This window comes from Sinohyriopsis cumingii, chromosome 6 (genome assembly GCF_028554795.1).
Source record: "Sinohyriopsis cumingii isolate HCF-2022 chromosome 6, ASM2855479v2, whole genome shotgun sequence".
NCBI lineage: Eukaryota > Metazoa > Mollusca > Bivalvia > Unionida > Unionidae > Sinohyriopsis > Sinohyriopsis cumingii.
Genome location: NC_142966.1, coordinates 3,534,515 through 3,557,570, shown reverse-complemented (window position 1 = coordinate 3,557,570; position 23,056 = coordinate 3,534,515). Strand labels below are relative to the sequence as shown.

Here is a 23,056-nt window from a genome sequence, read left to right as displayed (position 1 = left end):
TGTTAATGGACCCCAAAGCTCTTAAGTTATCAAGTAAGAGTTATACATACAATGACATTTTAGGGATCAAAATAGGATTACAATAGTGTAATTAAAAATGGGTAATATTAATTAAGCAACTGCCACTTAAAAAGAAATTTAAAGTTTTCTTAAGTTTTGAAACTTCACTATAAAATTGTACTTTGAAACATTTTGGTATACTGTCAAACTCACGAATTTTGTTTTTAAGTATAGGACTCTAGATCAGCAGCATAAAGGCAAGCTAATGAACTTAGCAAAACATCACTACAAATTTATAAAAGATGCTTTCTAGACATTGGGCATACAATTTTAGTTTCCACAGAAAGGCATTAACTAGCAATGTGCCATGTAATATAACATGCTATCATAAATCATATTTCATGGATCTACTACAACTCAGGCATTCAATGTCCTAATTAAATGTATAAATTTCATTTTTGAACATTGTTATTAAATTTGTTGCCTTTACGTATTTCTCAAAAAAAAAATTTTTAAGCTCTTATTCTGCACTATACTATTGGTTACTATTTCTCCATTGTTTTGGCAAAAGGATGTTTTCTTTAGAATGCCTTATGTCAGACGTCACTTTGAAATACCCAGAACTCTGGCATACCTGAAGATCAGAAATGAAAATCATTCACCATTACCAATGCCTCATGTTGATTACCAACGTCTCACATCACCATTACCAATGCCTCACATGTTGATTACCAATGTCTCACATCACCATTACCAATGCCTCACATGTTGATTACCAATGTCTCACATCACCATTACCAACGCCTCACATGTTGATTACCAATGTCTCACATCACCATTACCAATGCCTCACATGTTGATTACCAGTGCAGTAAAAAAAGTCTACTGAAGCTTTTTTGAGTATGTTTTCTAAGTAGTAATGTGGTGTGTGTGTGTGTGATTTGGATTTTGAATGTACCTTTAACATTTTTTCAGCTATATCGCTACAGTGTCTGCTGTGCAGCAGTTAGCCACATCTAGCACTAAGTCATCATGCTGCAGACATGTGGTATCATGTCCCACCCAGTTGCACATTATCCTGACACCAGGTAAACCAGTCCTAACACTAACCTCTAAATGCTGAGCACCAAGTGAGGCAGCTGCTAGTACCATTTTTCATAAGTCTTTTGTATAACTTGGCTTGGGTTCGATTCCACAACCTCCTACATCCGAGGCAACTGTTCTAACCACGTAGGCCACTGGAGCAGTCTAGTAATGTGGTAATAGGATGTATAAGTCTAATGGGGCTGTGTAAATACTATTGGAGGTAGAACAAAAGTATTTGTGCAAATTAATGCATACAAGGTTAATGGAGGTAGAACAAAAGCATTTGTGCAAATTAATGCATACAAGGTTAATGGAAGTTGAACAAAGGTATTTGTGCAAATTAATGCATACAAGGTTAATGGAGGTAGAACAAAAGTATTTGTGCAAATTAATGCATACAAGGTTAATGGAAGTTGAACAAAGGTATTTGTGCAAATTAATGCATACAAGGTTAATGGAGGCAGAACAAAAGTATTTGTGCAAATTAATGCATACAAGTTTAATGGAGGTTGAACAAAGATATTTGTGCAGATAAAAGTATATGATGGTATTGGAGTTTGAACAAAAGTTTCTAGATACATGTGTACAATATTACTCAATGCCGAACTAAGGTATGCATGTAGAAATAATTTTACAATGTTAAAATTGTAAAAAAACTTAATGGCAAGCAGGACTTTATGTGTTGTGGGACAACTGACATAAAAAATGACAGGCAATGTTTTCTTCAGTTTCTTTGAGGTGTCTAAAACTTACCATTAGCCTAATTAGACACGTTATTAACACTGACAATAAAGCAGAATAGGTTAGGGTTATAATCATCAACAAAGTAAATAATATATTGAGAAAAAAATGAATGACAAAATAATACAAAAGGAAAATTTGTATTAAGTTCAGGAAGACTTGTAACATGATTCCCTGGTTCACACATAGATAACATCAGTATATCCATTACTCCATTACGTAAAACAACAGGTATACAATTTTCAAATAAACATTATATGTTTAAAGAATGGAAGTGATTAACAGGATATATACAGAATATCAGTACATAAAAATGTAAATTGTGCTGGAATATAAAAAAAGAATACAAAAATATTGTTCATAGTCACTCAAGCATGGCATTTACACAATTTTAGAAAGTTTGTTTAAATACTATATTACAGCAGCCCCAGCCCCATCTCACAGGTTGGACCAGTGGTCATCTGCTTTTATATTAAAAAGTCTGAATTAATTTGCACTGATGAGTTTGTGTTTAAAAGGACCTCTCTAACATGGACAGTTGTCTAATGCACTGATGAGTTTGTGTTTAAAAGGACCCCTCTAACATGGACAGTTGTCTAATGCACTGATGAGTTTGTGTTTAAAAGGACCCCTCTAACATGGACAGTTGTCTAATGCACTGATGAGTTTGTGTTCGAAAGGACCCCCTCCAACATGGACAGTTGTCTAATGCATTGATGAGTTTGTGTTTAAAAGGACCTCTTTAACATGGCCAACCATCTAATGCACTGATGAGTTTGTGTTCAAAAGCACCCAACATTGACAGGTAATGCACTGATTGTGTTGAAAAGAATCCCTCAAACATGGACAGTCGTCTAATGAACTGATGAGTTTGTATTCAAAAGTCTCCCTCTAAAATGGAAAGCCGTCTATTGCAGCAAGCATATTAGTGCAAGTGTCAAATTTACCCCTAATCAGCCATCACATACTTGGGTTTGTAAATGGAAATCTCACAATTATTTGTAGATGTCAAAATTGGACAGACCAACATTTGTTGTAACATGCTGACAAAGCAAGTTAATCCATACAAAGAGATAAATACTTTGATTATTCTTACTGATGTGTGTTCCTTAGATGTCAGGTTTTGTTGCTTTCCTAATTACTATTATTACCACTGATGATTATCAAGATTACAAATTTACTATCAGCTGAGAAGCAAAGTATGTTTCTGTTCAAGTCAATGAGATGCCTGATAAGTGCTAAGAAAAAATGGTATGTTAGCTGTCATGGCTTCTCTCTCATAGATTTCAATATGTATCCACAAAAGGGTACCAGACAAAACCAGTCAAAAACAGTCAGGCTCACTTCCTTGGTAAACTGAGCATTTCATGTAAGAAGAACAAATTAGTTTGAGAATGGCATAGTTGTCCATGGTTATTAGTCATAATTTATTAAAATAATGTTAATAAAAATTGTATCATCTTGGTATAAAAACATGCATGTGATTTTTATATGAAAACATTAAGTATTTAAAAATCCTACATATTTCTTATTTTATATGTAATTGTTACTTACATCTGTGTGATACTCCTTTAGACAAGACACCTTTTATAAGACTGATTTTCTGCTGCAGAAGCAATGTCTATTAAAGGGGAGCTTTAATAAGACCTATTTTTTGTTGTAAATGGGATGACCATGTAAGAGGGGGACCACAGTATAAAATAAACAGATTTAATAAAACTATTTCCTCCTGTAAATGGGATGTCCGTATAAGAGGGGGATCATTATATACAGCTTTAAATAGAAAAGAAATAAAAATTCACATGTTGTTATCAAATATTATGATAAATATAATTTTTCAAAATATATACACCTTGACCTGCTTAAGTCTTTTATTTGCCATAGCAACAAATACCATGACTTATCATACACCTGTAATCACTCAACCACTTCAAGTAATCTAATCATACACTGGTAATCACTCAACCACTTCAACTAATCTAATCATACACTTGAAATCGGATTCAACCACTACAAGTAATCTAATCATTCACTTGTAATAAGACTAAAAAACTTCAAGTAATCTAATCATACACTGGTAATCACTCAACCACTTCAAGTAATATTATCATACACTGGTAATTAGACTCAACTACAACAAGTAATCTAATCATTCCCTGGGAATCACTCAGCCACTTCAAGTAATCTAATCATAAACTTGTAATCACTCAGCCACTTCAAGTAATTTAATCATACACTTGTAATCACTCAACCACTTCAAGTAATCTAATTATACACTGGTAATCACTCAACAACTTCAAGTAATCTGATCATACACTGGTAATCAGATTCAACAACTTCAAGTAATCTAATCATACACTTGTAATCAATCACTTCATGTAACTTAATCACACACTTGTAATCACTCAATCACTTCATGTAATTTTAATCATACACTTGTAATCACTCAACCACTTCAAGTAATCTAATCATACACTGGTAATCAGATTCAACAACTTATCTAATCATACACTGGTAATCATTCAACCACTTCAAGTAATCTGTGTGTGTATGTGATTTGGATTTTTTAATGCAGCTTTAATGATTTGTCAGTCATATCGCTGTGATGTCTGCAGTGTGGCAGTTTATAATGATGTCTAGCACTGGGGCATCATGCCACAGACATGTAGCATGATGTCCCACCCAGTCACATTATCCTGACACCAGGCCAACCAGTCCTAGCACTAACCTCTTAATGCTGAGCACCAAGCGAGGCAGTTGTTAGTACCATTTTTATAAGTCTTTGGTATGACTCGGCCAGGGATTGAACCCATGACCTCCCACATCCAAGGCAGATGCTCTAACCACTAGGCCACTGGAGCAGTTTCAAGTAATCTAATCATACACTGGTAATCACTCAATTACTTCAAGTAATTTAATTATGCGGTTGTAATTAGACAAAACCACTTCAAGTAATCAAATCATACACTTGTAATCACTCAACCACTTCAAGTAATCAAATCATACACTTGTAATCACTCAACCACTTCAAGTAATCAAATCATACACTTGTAATCACTCAACCACTTCAAGTAATCTAATCATACACTTGTAATCACTCAACCACTTCAAGTAATCAAATCATACACTTGTAATCACTCAATTACTTCAAGTAATCAAATCATACACTTGTAATCACTCAATTACTTCAAGTAATCTAATCATACACTGGTATTCAGACAAAACCACTTCAAGTAATCAAATCATACACTTGTAATCACTCAACCACTTCAAGTAATCAAATCATACACTTGTAATCACTCAACCACTTCAAGTAATCAAATCATACACTTGTAATCACTCAACCACTTCAAGTAATCTAATCATACACTTGTAATCACTCAACCACTTCAAGTAATCAAATCATACACTTGTAATCACTCAATTACTTCAAGTAATCAAATCATACACTTGTAATCACTCAATTACTTCAAGTAATCTAATCATACACTGGTATTCAGACAAAACCACTTCAAGTAATCAAATCATACACTTGTAATCACTCAACCACTTCAAGTAATCAAATCATACACTTGTAATCACTCAACCACTTCAAGTAATCTAATCATACACTTGTAATCAGACTCAACCACTTCAAGTAATCTAATCATACACTTGTAATCAGACTCAACCACTTCAAGTAATCTAATCATACACTTGTAATCAGACTCAACCACTTCAAGTAATCTAATCATACACTGGTATTCAGACTAAATCACTTCAAGTAATCTAATCGTACACTGGTATTCAGACTAAATCACTTCAAGTAATCTAATCATACACTTTGTAATCAGACTCAACCACTTCAAGTAATCTAATCATATGCTGGTAACCAGATTAAATAACTTAAAGTAACATAAAGCAATCAACACAAGATGCAAGTAAGAAGACATATATACTGAAAAATTTTCAAAACAAATTTGTATCTAATATAATATACATGCATGACTACTGCAGTTCACAAAAAAACTAATTAGGAACAAATAATGAAGAAAGACTAGATTTTATTAGTATTAATATTCAGTGTTGTCCGACTGAACTCAAAGCAATATATACAGTTCTTTGTTCAATAATGCAAATGGACAAAAACAATTCCAGCTCAATCCTAAAACAAACTCCTGATTCTGGTTGATATATTATGGACTACAGAAATCGGTCTGAACAATGACAAACCATGTCCTGATATAAACTTCATAAATCTTACAATAATGTGGCTGTCTTGATAGATGTACAGTATGTCCTAGCATCAAGAAGGACTTTACACAAAAAATCAAATCATTCATGCGCCTTAACATCAAAACCTCATCGTATTTCAAATAAACAAAATCTGACTTCATCAAACATTTCATAACATCAATCCTCATCTAATTTCATATAAATAAAATCTTTTTTTGAAGCTAACATGATAGATATACCAGTGGTGCCCTTTTCACTTAGGACAAACTAAAAATTCTTGTAGTAAATACAGCATGCAGTAGCTATAAGATTTCATGGTGGTCAGCTATACTGGATGTCTGATTGGAACTATTTCATGTATGACTAAGTTGACATCATAAGAAATTTTTCAGTGAAAACATGTTGATATGACCATCCATTCAGGAGAAGTAGTGATAACAAGATTTTCAAGATGGTTACCATGGCAACCTTATCAGATGTCTGAGTGGCACCATTTTCATCTAAGGTTAACTAGATCTCAAAACAAAATCTTTTAAGATCAGCTAGACAAGCAGAAATTAATATTCCTCTCTCTCTTTATATATAAACATAAGGGATCAACCCTATCTCCATACTTGCACAAAGTATCCCTGTCCTGACCTTAATGGCATTTTCACCTAAGAACCAAATATACATCATAACATTCACTCAAATTTTATTATTTAAAAATCAAAATATTTCAAACTTTAACTATTTTGTACCACTTTAGTTATCCATGTACAAATATTTGCTAAAAAGGCACAAATTATTATATTCTATATACATCACAGTATCCTACATAAACATGAGATGTAAATAAAAATATGTTTTGTAGTTGTAGCACCACTGATATTTATGAAACAAGAAACACCTCTACAACAGTGAACACTAACAGAATGGATCTCCTTTAACAGAATAGTATACTTGCAATGCTTGTTTACACACACACACATGCACACACACAAACTGATTAAAGAAAAAAGCAATGAGTTTACTGAATCTGCACTCATTTAATCTAAAGTAATGAATTAAAGTATAAAGAAATTTTAAAATTTTTCTAATATTAGAAACTGATTTCTATGGAATGACAATGGTACTACATGGAATGACTAATTATTATTCTGAAACTCAATGCAATATAATAGGTAAATTTTCAATTGTAATTCCTATTAATTTGAAATGTTGGTTTTATTTAAATAAAATATTTAAAATTAAATAGATACAGTTTTGTAATTGTATCAATTATGTATGTAACATTTTTAAATGCAGTATATATTTCTAAATGTACATTCAACCATTCTCTGCAACACACATCTGGTCATCACTACATTCTTTTTTGTGTTCAAACAAAACTGACAAAATTAATGTACAAAAATCTGTTCTTTAACAATGCTTACATTATTACGTTCCATAAACAACCATTTCCTGTATTGTATATTTAGGAACAATGGCAATTTGTGTAAAAGCAGTATACATTATTTGTCTATAAAATCAATATAAGTGAATTAGCACCTTAAAAATCACTCTGCAATGAAGAACCTGGTCCCAGGTTCATTAAAAATCTCAAAAGATTTTTGTGAAATTGAGATTTTTGAATCTCTTTCTTATTTCTTCCTTGGCAACAATGATTCTTCACAAAACATTAAGCGTGAATTAAAATACAGCCATCAACAGTGAAATCCTTAAGTTTGAAGGAAATGTCTGAGGATTTCCTCAAAAACCCTTTGTCAAGAATAAAATGGTTTCTATGTGTTAAATTTTAAAACTACATCACTCCCTTGATAACTCATGCCCTGATAACTCACAAACCCACTTATAATGTGGGGTCAGGCGTGGATCTCATTTTTTAAACCAGAAAATACCTCCAAAATTGATCCTTATTTGATGAACTTGAAGAAAATCGTGATCAAAATTGGTAACGGAAACTTTGATGTATCACTCCTTTTATCATCGAAAATGGTAGATAGGACCTGGAAATTTTAATCAACACTATGAAATATCAAAGTTAAAAATTGGACATACGTACAATTTTTTTACATTTTCTTTCCAAATGACATTCCTAGTACACCGCAATTAACGATGTGTAAAGAAATTTCGATCAATGAAAATGTCACTTATGCCGAGTGGAGACAGTACTTTAATAAATAAATACAAATGAAATAATTTGTTATCAATTGAAATTTGTGTCCTAGTTCTATCTTTTAAGTGTAATCATCATAAATGCAATGTGTCCTCTTGTAATTATACATAATATGCATGAATCTACCGTAACAGAAATGTCAGCGAGCATTTCTCTGAAAACCTAATTAAGAGCCGACCGTGCTTTGATAACTGACTTGCGGAAGTATTTGTTGTATTGTTGCACTGAATTAAAAGCTGGCCTCCTTTGTATTATCACATTAATTATGTCTTTTGAATCAAATAAAGGAGGTGGAAAAGGCACGAAAATCCTACAAATTTAAAATCGAGCGGCCTCGGTCATATGTCAGATGTCAGATGAACTTACTTCACTTGATCAATTTAACACTTATAGAGTTATTGTGTGTGTAATATAATCTACCTTAAATTAACCAAATCTTTCATAACTGTGATCCAAGATAACAAGGCAGCCAAGCGAAATTAATACTTCGAAAAAAAAAGAGCTTGATTTCACAGATACGTGTACCATTGTGGGAAAGTGAGTTTCAGAGAATTCTTGAACTGGCACTTAGAGATATCCTCAAGGATGATAAGAAGTTTCATTATTACTTCCAATGAAATCATGACATCAATACTGTACTATATGAACAATACAAAAATTGAGTTTTGATGTAGAAGATTGTCTCACGAAAAAATGTCACATGTTTTTGTAAAAAAGGAATCTTTTTTGGGGTTGTATCAATAGTTAGTCTAGTTCCCTGCTCTGAGGACTCCCGATTTTGCAGGATACTATTAAACACCACTATGGGAACCAGACTCATCAAGAAAACAAAAAGCAGTAACATAATACACAGATTTTTTGCATACATGTGATGGTTGCTGAAACCATTTGGAACAATCTGTCATATGTTCGACATTTTGAAAATAAATATTTAAAAAGAATAACAAACAACTTCATTAGAAAAAGCGCGTTATTAAAAATTATTATTGACATGTTTGTAAAATGAGGATTCAGTCCAGTTCTCAGCCCCACCCCCCGGTTTTCTCGATGTCAAAATGATTTTTTTCTCCAATTTTTGGAGGTCTGCGAGTTATCAAGGGAGAGGTGTATAAACTAAATTTTCATTCTTTTTACTATCTCTACTTAAGACAGAAATATTTTTTTAGTATAAGGTACCAATAGCAAGATAATTTAAAATTTCAGTTTTAAAGTGAAATGTTCTAGGTTTTAGTTCAACTGGGGCCTATTTCCCAAATTAAATTGAAATTATTTTTATTTTATGTAACAGTTACTGAATGTCTTTCTGCCCTTCTTACAATCAGATTACAATCAAGACCTACTTATAAGGAATGGGTCAGAAAGTCATGATGTGTTGACTTATAACTGGATTTGACAAACACAGACACGAAGTCATGTTGTGTTGACACTTATAATTGGATAATACAGACACAGATGTGACACTGACCTAAATCAGTCATGTTGTGTTAACACATATAATTGGATCTGATGGACACAGACATGAGGTCATGTTGTGTTGATATTTATAATTGGAACTGATGGATAAATACCTGAGGTCAAGTTCTGGTTACTTTTTGTTTCACCAATGAAATTACAGTTTTCACATTTCTAAAAGTCAAAGTGAAAGACATAATTTGGAAACAAATAACCCAGATGCTAGCATTCACTGTCCCAAACATGAAATGCAATACTTTATCCGGTAGACAACTGACATAAGTGGATGGGGAATTCAAAAGGGTACCAGACCATGAACATTTATTGGTACATACGGTATCCACACTTGACTTCAACTAGATTGGGCTTCTAAAAGGCTAGGCAAAAGCTTGTTTTTTTATTCTACTATTGTAAATAATGTTTTACTCAGATAATTGGTGAACCAATCAAGTTGGCTTTGTAGTGATATGCTCCAGTATGAATACAACAATGAAGACAGAACATGACTGCTTTACTGAAGATATAACATGACTACCAGACTAAAGACATAACATGACTACCAGACTGGACATACAATGACTACCAGGCTGAAGACATAACATGACTACCAGACTGAAGACATAACATGACTACCAGACTGAAGACAAAACATGATTACCAGACTGAAGACATAACATGACTACCAGAAGTAAATCCCATTATATTTTAAATGCATGGTCCCTTGTGTTAAAACATTTTTTTACATTTAGCAACTTATAATAGTAAATGGTGAATAAAATGTTTGTAATCCATTAAGATGTTGAAGCAAAACAATTAGTATAGACATTCATCATCTGTATAGGCATGGCATTAACAGTACGGACATGGCATTAAGAGTACAGACATGGCACTATCAGTACAAACATGGCATTATCAGTACAGACATGGCATCACCCACTCTACTGCATAAATGCATTCATTCTCTACAAAGGCCGCCACTCCCAATGGATATGATAATATTGTTCCATTAAGTTGCATAGGTTTTTAATCATGTCAAAACAATTTCTTCCCTTTTCTTAGTACAAGAATCTCATGTCAGCATGTGAAAATCTGTACAGCCCTCAATGACATCATCATAACATCCTGAAACAAAAAATGAGTAGTTTCTCAAAAAATTTCAAAACCTCTTCAGTTTTATGTTTGAGCTATTACAATATCATATCAGATGATAGCTTTTATGCTAACATATAATGAAAATTGCAAGCAATATTTATTAATTGCCACAATATAACTGCCCATCCAATTAAGTTATATACACTTATCTCAAATTTCAGGCAATATGTTGAAACAGCCATACTACATTTAGGTCAGTTTTCAGGCATTGTGTTGAAACAGCCATACCAAATTTAGGTCAGTTTTCAGGCAATATGTTGAAACAGTCATACTACGTTTAGGTCAGTTTTTAGCAATCTGCTGAAACAGCCACAATAAATTTAGGTCAGTTTTCAGGCAATATGTTGAAACAGCCATACTACATTTAGGTCAGTTTTCAGGCAATGTGTTGAAACAGCCATACTACATTTAGGTCAGTTTTCAGACAATGTACTGAAACAAGCACATGACATTTTGATCAGTTTTCAGGCAATGTGTTGAAACAGCCATACTACATTTAGGTCAGTTTTCAAGCAATGTGTTGAAACAGCCATACTACATTCTGATCATTTTTCAGGCAATGTGGTGAGACAGCCATAGGTCATTTAAGTCAGTTTTCAGGCAATGTGTTGAAACAGCAATATTGCCTTCTGATAATTTTTCAGGCAATGTCTTGAGACAGCCATGCTACATTTAGGTGTTTTCAGGCAATGCATTGAGACAGCCATGCTACATTTAGGTCATTTTTCAGGCAATGTGTTGTTACAGCCATACTACATTCCGATCAGTTTTCAGGCAATGTATTGAAACAGCCATACTACATGAACACATTTCAAGTTCTAACTTGAAAACAATGTGATATTGTTTTGGACTAATTACAGATTAAGAGAATTATTAATTTTCAATTCAAATGTGTTTGTTTCTTTAAATAATCTTATATACAACTGTAATAATGCTATGCTTTCAAACTCACCATTTATACAGAACACATCAAGAATCAGGAAAACCCATTTGGATACTGGAACAAAAAAAAGACAGTCACATTTATTAAAAATATAAATATTTAAAACAGCAGTTTACATGCTGAAAACAGCTCATTTTTTTTGTTCTTCATTTTATTACAGTGTTATTATTGGGTCATCTTCTTGCTATAATTATATGTAACTGTGTACATGTTACTGTTAAATATAACTGTACAAGTCACTATTATACGTAACTGTGTACATTTCACAATTATATGTAACTGTGTACATGTCACTATTAAATATAACTGTACAAGTCACTATTATATGTAACTGTACATTTCACAATTATATGTAACAGTGTACATGTCACTATTAAATATAACTGCGTAAATGTCACAATTATATGTAATTGTGTACATGTCACTATTAAATATAACTGCGTAAATGTCACAATTACATGTAACTGTGTACATGTCACTATTAAATATAACTGTGTGCATGTCACTATTAAATATAACTGTACATGTCACTATTAAATATAACTGTTTCACTTTTATATATTGTTACAGATATCTGTATTATATTCTAATTTATAATATAGTTTTTATTTAAATCATCTGAGTTAATGACAATTTAATTATGATTGGTAATTCTAACACTTGAGATTACACTTTAATGCTGAGGTCATTTCGCACATGTAGTGTACATGTACAATACCCTCACATTGTTGGATATTTGAACTTTTGAATCCAAAATCAATAGCTTTCTTCCCCAACTTAAATTCATGCCATCCGCAAAATTCAGTCATGATAAAAGTCACAGAACTCAAGTCATTTTACACAAAAACTATCTTCTTCTTTCAGTCTTGACGATCTTGACTTTTGACCTATTGACTCCAAAATTGATCTGTACCTTTCTTGTCTCAAATACAAGCCATCCACAAAGTTTGTTATAGTTTGTGGCATATTACCAGAGTTTTATGTGTATAAACCATTTACCTTTCTGAAGTCCCTCTGATCTGGACCTCTGACCCTATAATCACCTTCCAATCAATAGGTGTCTTCCGCCTCAGATGCGGGAGGTCATGGGTTCAATCCCCGGCTGAGTCATACAAAGACTTACAAAAATGGTACTAACAGCTGCCTCACTTGGCACTCAGCATTACGAGGTTAGTGTTAGGACTGGGTGGCCTGGTGTCAGGATAATGTAACTGGGTGGGACATCATGCCACATGTCTGCAGCATGATGCCCCAGTGCTAGACATCATTATAAACTGTCACACTGCAGACATCACAGTGTTATGACTGAAAAATTGTTAAAGCTACATTAAAAATCCAAATCTCACACACATATAGGTGTCTTCCTTGTTAAAAATGCATGCCTTCTACAAACTTCTTCAGCCATGTACTACCGAACTTGTGTTGTTGTTGTTCTAGGGTTTAACGCCATTTTTCAGCACAAGATAGGCTATACATGGTGGCCAGTATTAATGGTGGAGGAAGAACCCTGGAAAACCCAGGGAAGAACCACTGACCCACGAGATGCTACTGGCAGGCTTTCCCACGTACCCATGCTAGCCGAGCCTTGGACTTGAACCCACACAGAGAGAGGTGAGATGGCAGTGATCCGGACCGGTGAGCGCTTTAGACCACTTGGCCACTCAGGGCCCCCCTGAACTTGTGTAGTTTTGTGTAAATTGTTTTTCCTTCTTAGTCCCTGTGTCCCTGAACTTCAATCCCCCAAATAATGTTTGTCTCCAGGAGACATTCAGAAAGTTTGGACAAAGTAGGTGATGAAGAACTGATAAGATCAAGCAGAAACTAATTTTTTCTTCATAGAGTCACCATGACCTTGACCTTTGATTTTTAAACCCCCAAAAATCAGTAAGTGTCTCACTACCCTCTAATGCAAACCACTGACAAAGTTTCATCAAGTTATATGTTGTATAAATCAAGTCATTGTGTGGAAACAGTTTTCCTTATTTCAGTCCTGTGACCTTGACCTTGGCCCTTTTGAACTTAAAATCAACTGACTTCTTTACAGCATAGAATTCAAGCTACATACAAAGTATGGGAATGGTAGATGGTGGTAAACATTAGAGCATTATATTTTCTACCTTATGGCTGGCTTCTAAATTTAAATATGCGACCTATTAAGCTGATATTTTGCTGATATACATGTAGTTACCCTGATATACATGGAGTTACCCTGATATATGTGGAGTTACCGTACCTGAGCCATAATCATAGCAGCCATCCACTTGAAGAGCTCTGCCTCTGAACTGCACCACACTGTCCTGCCCATGGGATCTTTGCTCCTGAAACATGACATCACTCACAGTCAATCCTAAGTTGCAAAATATCATAAAAATAAGCAGAATTCCACGTCACTTTATGGGTTACTATAAAGCAGTGTTATGTTGTATTATACTCATTAAACACGTCTTTGAAAATTTGTTGTCAACCAAAATCATAACACAGACATTTCACATTGATGCAAGCATTAGTTGTACTTATGCTGATGTCAATGCCACTGCTACTATTGTTGATGGCAATGATGCTGATGTCACTGCCACTGCTACTATTGTTGATGGCAATGATGCTGATTCCACTGCCACTATTGTTGATTGCACTGATGCTGATGTCAATGTCACTGCCACTATTGTTGATGATAATGATGCTGATGCCATTGCCACTACTGTTGATGGCAATGATGCTGAGTACTGGCAGCCATGGTATAGGAGTAGTGTTCCAGAGATTTTGTATATTGTGTTTAGCTGGAGGTCAATTAGCTTGGTATGGAACTGGTATAAACCTTAGCCAGCTATTTTGTGGTTGCTTTCTGGTGACGGAAATGAGGAGGAGGAATGTTAAGTACCGGCAGCCATGATAAAGGAGTAGTGTTCTAGAGATTTTGCACATTGTGTTGAGCTGGATGTCAATCAGCTTGGTATAGAATTAAAAACCCAGACAGGAGTGCAGTGCTTGACTGTCAAATAACAAAGGGCCAGTGCTGATGTCTTGAGTGTTTGAACACTAGCACCCTAGGGTGACCCATCCAATTTGCAGAGTAGGTTGTTTCAAGTGCTCAGTTTTGCTGAAGTTTTCTTCAGGTAGTTTTAAAATGTCAGTGATATGTCCAAAGTCACACCAAGGTATCTTGGTACATGGTCATGTGTTATGTGACTGTAGGTGCCATTTCATTATGAAGTCTGTCATTTCCTCCTGGTACTTGTTCAGAACCTCCTCAAGCTCAGTAAACGTGCAAGTTTGGGTCACAAAAAGCAATGTGATCTGTGTACATGAACTTGCATAACTATTTCAGGCAAGTCATTGATATAAACATTGAACAAGCTTGGAAAAAGAACTGACCTCTGTGGGAGTCCTTAGTCTGACGTCTCCTCGAGCTGCAGCTCTCTTGGATGTGCACTCTGAAGCACCTGCTGGGAAGAAACAGTGTGATAGTCTCAACTATGCAGCGTGGCAATACTCTGGAAATTTTCAACAAAAGCCCTGCATGCCCGACCTTGTCATATGCCGATGTTAGATCAAGGGAAACAACTCCAGTTTTAAGGTTCCTCTGAAAACTGTTTTCAACAAATGTAGTCAAGGCAAGGACTTGATCGCAAGTGCTGTGGCCTGGCCTGAAGCCTGCCTGCTCAACAGTTATTATGTACTCCAAGTCTGAACCGATTCTTTGGAGAATAAGGTGTTCCAGTACCTTAAAACAGACTGAAAACATGAAGAATGGTCCATAGCTCTTTGACAGGCTTAGGAATCACAATAATCTTTGCCTGAGGCCACAAAGTCAGCATGCAGTTTCCCTAACAACCTGCATGTATAAAGCAGCGAGCAATACTTTTGCCTTCAGGCCAAGATGTGTCATGAATTCAGGCAGGATATTGTCATATTCTGCTGCTTTGTCTGATTTGATGTTGCACAGCATCTTTTCAAGCTCTGTTGTTGTAAATGTCTCTGGAGTATTTTTATCTAGTTCATCTGACTTCCGGCATCAGTATTGTCACAACTCATCTCGTACTTGACATCAGTGCTGTTTCTCCAGGGGTGCTTTTGCCACTTTTAGTAAATGGCTATTAACAGCATTTGGTTTGACAGCAGGGTGGACTTGAACTGGTGGTTGCTTAGCAGTGAAAAGTCAGCAAATCAAACTCCAGCATTTCTGTTTAGAGTATGTTAAGTTAAGTGACCAGTGAGTGTACTTGGAAGCGTCCAGAGATTCAATCAGGTGATCTGCAATATCTGGGTCTCCAGATGCTTCGTACTTCTTGAGAAGAACCTGACACTCTTCATCCAAACAGGGACTGGACAAGGGCTACAAGGGACAGACTGAGTGGCTGCCTTGAATATGGCTCTTTGGAAGTGGTGGAAAGCTTCCTTGTTTGGGATGCAGCAAGATATAGTGACTATGCTCCAGTATGTCACTGTACTTCATCCAATGCCACTGTGAAGAGCTGCGTATAGTCGATAGTTGAAGTCCAATATGGATAAGTATTGATCTGTGCTTACTCTGGGGGAAGCCATCTAGAACTGTTTGTTTTACTGGCTGCCGATGGTCACCAATGGAGCTGACCCAACAAAGGTCCAGTGAGTAGTCCTTTCGACATCTGTCAGAATGCAATGTCCCACATTGCTTGGAGTTGTGGGTCAGAAGGTCACTGTTCATTGTCCACTCTACCAAGTGTTCCCCGTCTTCATCAGGGGGAGATTAGCCCCAGTCAGGGTGATGACTGTTTAAGTCACCAACATAGATGGTTTGGTGTTTGAGAGTCGGAAGCATATTGTTTCCCCAATGGGTTTGTAGACATTAGCAATCCAGTACCCTCCAACCTTGACCATATCGCATAATCTGGTGGAGGAAACTGTAGTGGCATCAGTAATGTCACCACATGCACAGGTTGCACAGCTGAATTTGAAGTCTGGCATTGATGAGATGAGGTCAGAACCTCCATTGGTGTATCATCCTGCTAATTGGTCTGCTAAGTGGTCTGCTATGTGAGTCTCCTGCAGACAGATCATGTCAACAATTTCATGGTCGCCATAGTGTTGATGATGGTTCATTTGGCTGCCAATGAAACCTGAAATCCTTATCATCTAGTTACTGTAAATATTGTCTGACTCAGATTCCTCTTCTTTATTGTCATATGTGGGAACTTATTTGGAGACTGAACTTGGGCTCTGTAAGTGACACTTTTATCATATGGTCTGTTAAATCTATTAAAAGATGCAACTGAACAGGCATCATAAGTGCAGCAAGACCACAGGGAATTCAAATAACCACCCTCTATTGCTTGGCACTGAACAAATATCAGTCTTGTGGCTCAATCAAAGGGGTGTCGCATGGGAAGAACATACAAGGAGGTGTTGCCTTTAGAAGCTTTGTGATTGAGGTCAAATGTGTACAGGACTCTACATGGCACTGAACAAGAGTTAAATTCATTATCTGATCAAAAGGATTGTCAACTGGGAAACAAAGCGAGTGATGATTTTTACAAGTCAAGAGCTTATTCGCCAATGTGCACTGGCACTTAACTTTAAAAAAACTTGGAAATTAAATCTGACTATTGAAAAAGGAAAATAAAAACTGCAAGAATAGTTTTTATACAGCAAAACACAAACTTTAATGCAGAGCTCAACTGTTTGGACTTGCATGAAAGCAATAAAGATCGTAAACAACAGATGCTTCACTTTGAGGTGGGTAATTTGTAATGAATACCATCATGAAACAGATAAACGTAGTGCATACCATATGTGCAATTCTAGATGAGAATAGTGGCTTCAGAAATGAAAATTAACAGTATTTACACAAACTGCTAAAATCTAGTTTCCATCATTACCCTTGATTTATCAAATTTGTTTGTATGTTATGCTTTTAAGACAACACCTACTCTGCACAAGTTGAATTTCATTTTTTAAAATAAAAATAGACTTATAATTGGATATATAATAGTACTTGTTTGCATGTATTTATGAAATAAATTCATTTTTTTTTATATATGCATACAAAAATGATAATGAATCTTCCCATCAATAAGAATGCCATACCTATATAACACTAATGCATACCATTTTTAAATAACAGTTGCAATTGCCCTGCCTACTGGCTGCCATTTGTATATAACAGCTAAAATTTGCTTTTTCTATAGGCTGCCATTGTACACAAGTTACAATTTGCTTTATATTTTGGCTGTCATTTCTATATAATAGTTACAACTTGTCTTTCCTATTGAATTTGGTACATATGTTACAATTGGCTTTCTTGTTCGCTGCAATTTCAATATGGCAGTTACAAATTTTCTTTCCTACAGGTTGCCAAGTGTTATAACTTCCTCCTGGCTGATTGTAAGAATGCTACATTTTCACAACACTTATAACTGGTTTTTCTTAAAGGTCAATTTTGAGAATGCCACACTTTACACAACAGCTAATATTGTCCTTACCTCATCACTAAATTTGGGAATAAGTTACAACTTGATTTTCCCTATTACTCATCTTGAGAATGCCACACCTACACAACAGTTACAATTTACATTTCCCTATTACTCATTTTGACAATGCCACACATACACAACAGTTACAATTTACATTTCCCTATTACTCATTTTGACAATACCACACATACACAACAGTTACGATTTACATTTCCTTGTTACTCATTTTGACAATGCCACAACCTCACAACAGTTACAATTTAATTTCCTTGTTACTCATTTATACAACAATGCCACACCTACACAACAGTTACAATTTACATTTCCCTATTACTCATTTTGACAATGGTAGACCGACACAATAGTTACAATTTACACTTCCCTATTACTCATTTTGACAGTGCCACACATACACGACAGTTACAATTTACATTTCCTTGTTACTCATTTTGACAATGCCACACCTACACAATAGTTACAATTTAATTTCCCTATTACTCATTTTGACAACAATGCCATACCTACACAACAGTTATATTTGATTTTCTTTATTACTCATTTTGATGATGCCGTACCTAGACAAACGTTACAATCTGTCTTAACTTCTGAATCATTTTGACATCTGTATAAACTGATGATGAACAAGTCAATCACTTACCCAAATTTCTCTCCTTGTTGGAAGAATGAAAAGGGAAACTTGAAGCTGAAATGAAAAACAGACCTGACATCAGACTATTTAAAGATCTGTGAAGAAATTTAGAGGATGTAATTTTGTGGAAGGACCTTTTGTCCTTATGCTGGGTGAATCAGGTAGGTAATACTGGTCAGGTACACCATTAACTTGATTTTTTTTACAAATGTCAAGTGCACAATACAGACATACATAAGACATAATCAAGAAGCAAAAACAACAAACAATACAAATTAAATATACACAAGAATATGTGAAACGAGATGTGCTTTCAAATTCAAATCTATGTAAAAATGCACATTTTTTAATGATGTTAACCATCTACTTTTACCTAATATTGTATAACATTTCATGGGAAAATTAAGTCCAAATGCCCATTATGTGTAAACAGTTTAATAACTGTTACAATCTGTGCTCTAACAATAAGTAACAGAAAAGAGTGAAAAGCAACAAGCTATGTAAAATATAACAATTAATTTCCCTAGAATACAAAATGAAAATATAAAAAGAATTTATGGGATTGCAAATTAAATCCCAAAATGATCCTAGAATTACAGATACAAGCCTAATAATAAAAGGTCTGAATAAACTTTAGTGGAGATCCAAATTAAGTCCAACACTGAAGGTGCTGATGTGCCTGTGATGGCTTGTAAGGTGTTGATGTGCCAACAACAGTCTTTTGTTGGATCACAATAATACAATCCAAGAAATCCTTATCTGAAATTACAGTATAAATTCAAGTCTCTTTTTTCCAAGAAAGTTATCAGGGCACTTTGTATATCCAGAGAAGAAATATTTGAATAATTCCAAATCAAATACTGATACAATAATAACTTGATTCTTCTTGGATGTTAAAGCAAGAATTAATAATTTTTCCAGTGACAAGATTATATAGTCTTCTACTTGACCTCAGGTCACAATTAGCATTTTCTAAAAATCATCATTATCTAACGGAAAATAACCTTCTAGAAACTTCTTAATGTTTACAAAATAAAACGTTAGCTATAATTAGAAAGCCTGTTACTAAAATTATATATCACCTGGACTATGTCAGGTATGCCAGGTAAATTGCAGGGGAATTCCAATAACCTAGACCCAAACCCAAATAAACATGTATTAATAATGTTCCTGATATTAAATCCATACACACAGAGAATATTTTAGCTATGTATTAGTTGTTTACAAAATAAAAAATCAATAACTCCTGTCAAGAAGAAAAAAAACTTGATTTTGGACAAGGTTAAGCCCAACATACAATGTTAATTACAATAGCATATAATGAAATAATATTTTTAATTAAAAAACCTAACAAACAATACAAATTAAATGTACATAACTTTAAATGACCAAAGCCATTTAAAGTAAATGTTCTTTTTATAATTAATTACAGTCAACTGTCCATCATCTATTGTGGTGTTTGGCGTTTTTTTTTACCACTTACTGAGGCATGACACCCTTCTTGATAATTAAGCATGGTTCCCTTTCTTACAAGGCCTATAGTCTCCAAACGTTTTGTGGCCACAAAACTAAACCTCAAGCTCTAAATCAGACAAATATGTCAAGCTGTAAAATTCATGAAAAGTAACTCAGGTTATAAAACTATCAGGTTCTTGAGTACACCAACCCCTCATGACACTTATGCCTCTACTTAAATAATAATGATATACATCCACCAACCCCTCATGACACTTATGACTCTACTTAAATAACAATGACATACATCCACCAACCCCTCATGACACTTATGCCTCTACTTAAATAATAATGATATACATCCACCAACCCCTCATGACACTTATGCCTCTACTTAAATAATAATGATATACATCCACCAACCCCTCATGACACTTATGCCTCTACTTAAATAATAATGATATACATCCACCAATCCCTCATGACACTTATGCCTCTACTTAAATAACAATGATATACATCCACCAACCCCTCATGACACTTATGCCTCTACTTAAATAATAATGATATACATCCACCAACCCCTCATGACACTTATGCCTCTACTTAAATAACAATGATATACATCCACCAACCCCTCATGACACTTATGCCTCTACTTAAATAACAATGATATACATCCACCAACCCCTCATGACACTTATGCCTCTACTTAAATAATAATGATATACATCCACCAATCCCTCATGACACTTATGCCTCTACTTAAATAACAATGATATACATCCACCAACCCCTCATGACACTTATGCCTCTACTTAAATAATAATGATATACATCCACCAATCCCTCATGACACTTATGCCTCTACTTAAATAACAATGATATACATCCACCAACCCCTCATGACACTTATGCCTCTACTTAAATAACAATGATATACATCCACCAACCCCTCATGACACTTATGCCTCTACTTAAATAATAATGATATACATCCAACAACCCCTCATGACACTTATGACTCTACTTAAATAATAATGATATACATCCACCAACCCCTCATGATACTTATGCCTCTACTTAAATAATAATGATATACATCCACTCCAATTATAACATCCAATTCGGAGCCTTAGCTTGAGTTTTGTCCTCATTAAATTTCATGATCCTAGTGCAAGAATTTTCTATTTGGTGGTTTGCATTACTGGGAATAACCCTCAATCATCTGTACATGTAATTCCATTAGTTCTTGGAAGTCCTCCATAACAGTCTCCCTTTGCTACTGAGTAATATGAACTCTCTCTTTTCCATGATATTAGCCCCTCCTCTCTAGAACTAGGTGTATGTCTCAACCTCTTCCCTGTCTATCCCATTCATCCACATATACCTTACTATAAAGGAGCCAGAGACATGTGCTTGGAGTTGTCTTTCTTATAGTTTGAAAGAAAAATGTATTTCCATGGCTATGACTCTTTTGCTGTTCTCTAAGTTGCCCTCATTTCTCAACATTATAAATACATACCCATTACATAAGCTGCCCTCATTTCTCAACATTATAAACCCATACTCATTCCCCAAGTTGCCCTCATTTCTGAACATTATAAACCCATACCCATTCACTAAGTTGCCAACATTTCTCAACATTATAAACCTATACCCATTCTCATGGCTGCCTTTGTTTCTCAACATTATAATCCTATACCCATTCCCTAAGTTGCTCTCATTTCTCAACATTATATAAACCCATACCCAATCTCCTGGTTGCCCTTGTTTCTCAACATTATAAACCCATACCCATTCACTAAGTTGCCCTCATTTCTCAATATTATAAACCCATTACCCATTCCCATAGTTGCCCTTGTTTCTCAACATTACAAACCCAAACCCATTCACTAAGTTGCCCTCATTTTCTCAACATTACAAACCCATACCCATTCCTTAAGCTGTCCTCATACCCAGTCACTAAGTTGCCCTATTCTCTCAACATTATAAATAAAACTCATATCCATTCCCTAAGTTTCCCTCTTTTTTCAACATTATAAATAATAATAATAATAATAATAATAATAATAAATACTTTATCTGATGAGGGTAATTTGGTTACTATTTTATACTGATCTAACCTGAGGTAATCTAACTATTGTAAATACAGGAGAGAAAAAAATAATTTAAAAAAAGAAAGAAAATGATACATTTATTATAAAAGCATAAAGTGTTTATGAATTGCATTAAAAGAATGAATTGGATTCTCCTCAACTTGAACTCCCAAAACATTTTTTCTGGATCAACATTTTCAATTTCATTATTGGAGATATATAGCTCAAGTCACAAAACGTTATGAATGCGCATTTACCCATTTTAAATATAAACAGTACTTTTAAAATTTAACACTAATTTTCTTCAACCGAAGTCTATTCAATCCTGATTACTGAATGTTCTGTACCATAACTGTCATCAAGAAACTTCCAGACAATAGTTACATATATCTATGGTCTTTTACAATGGTGGCCATGTACTAAACTTTGGTCAAGGAAAAAGCATGTTGAGTGGAATTGTCAATACAATGGGTTGGAAGAATTTGTTTATCAATATGTGTAGTTTTCATTGTAACATCACAGCATGCAACATTCAATCTCTATTGTACTGGATCACACCTTTAGGTTTATTCTGTCCAAAAATGTCTATGTACTATGTACATTGATTTTGCTGTATGCACTTTTCGGGGTGTCCAAATAATGATCTTTCAAAGAAAT

At 34.6% G+C, this 23,056-nt stretch overlaps 1 protein-coding gene across 8 annotated transcripts in view; it reads right to left on the bottom strand.

Moving 5' to 3' along the window:
• Nucleotides 1–1,951: 1,951 nt before the first annotated feature.
• Nucleotides 1,952–23,056, bottom strand: part of LOC149796283 (arf-GAP with Rho-GAP domain, ANK repeat and PH domain-containing protein 1-like) — a 300,819-nt gene continuing 279,714 nt past the window's right edge. For all 8 annotated transcript variants that reach the window (XM_089960924.1, XM_089960927.1, XM_089960925.1 and 5 more), the window contains 4 exons: nucleotides 18,855–18,899; nucleotides 13,981–14,065; nucleotides 11,757–11,801; nucleotides 1,952–10,774 (listed from right to left, as the gene is read on the bottom strand). In XM_089960924.1, coding sequence (XP_089817050.1) covers nucleotides 11,781–11,801; nucleotides 13,981–14,065; nucleotides 18,855–18,899 — 151 coding nt within the window. In that variant the 3' untranslated portion in view covers nucleotides 1,952–10,774; nucleotides 11,757–11,780. The remainder of the gene's footprint in view (nucleotides 10,775–11,756; nucleotides 11,802–13,980; nucleotides 14,066–18,854; nucleotides 18,900–23,056) is intronic.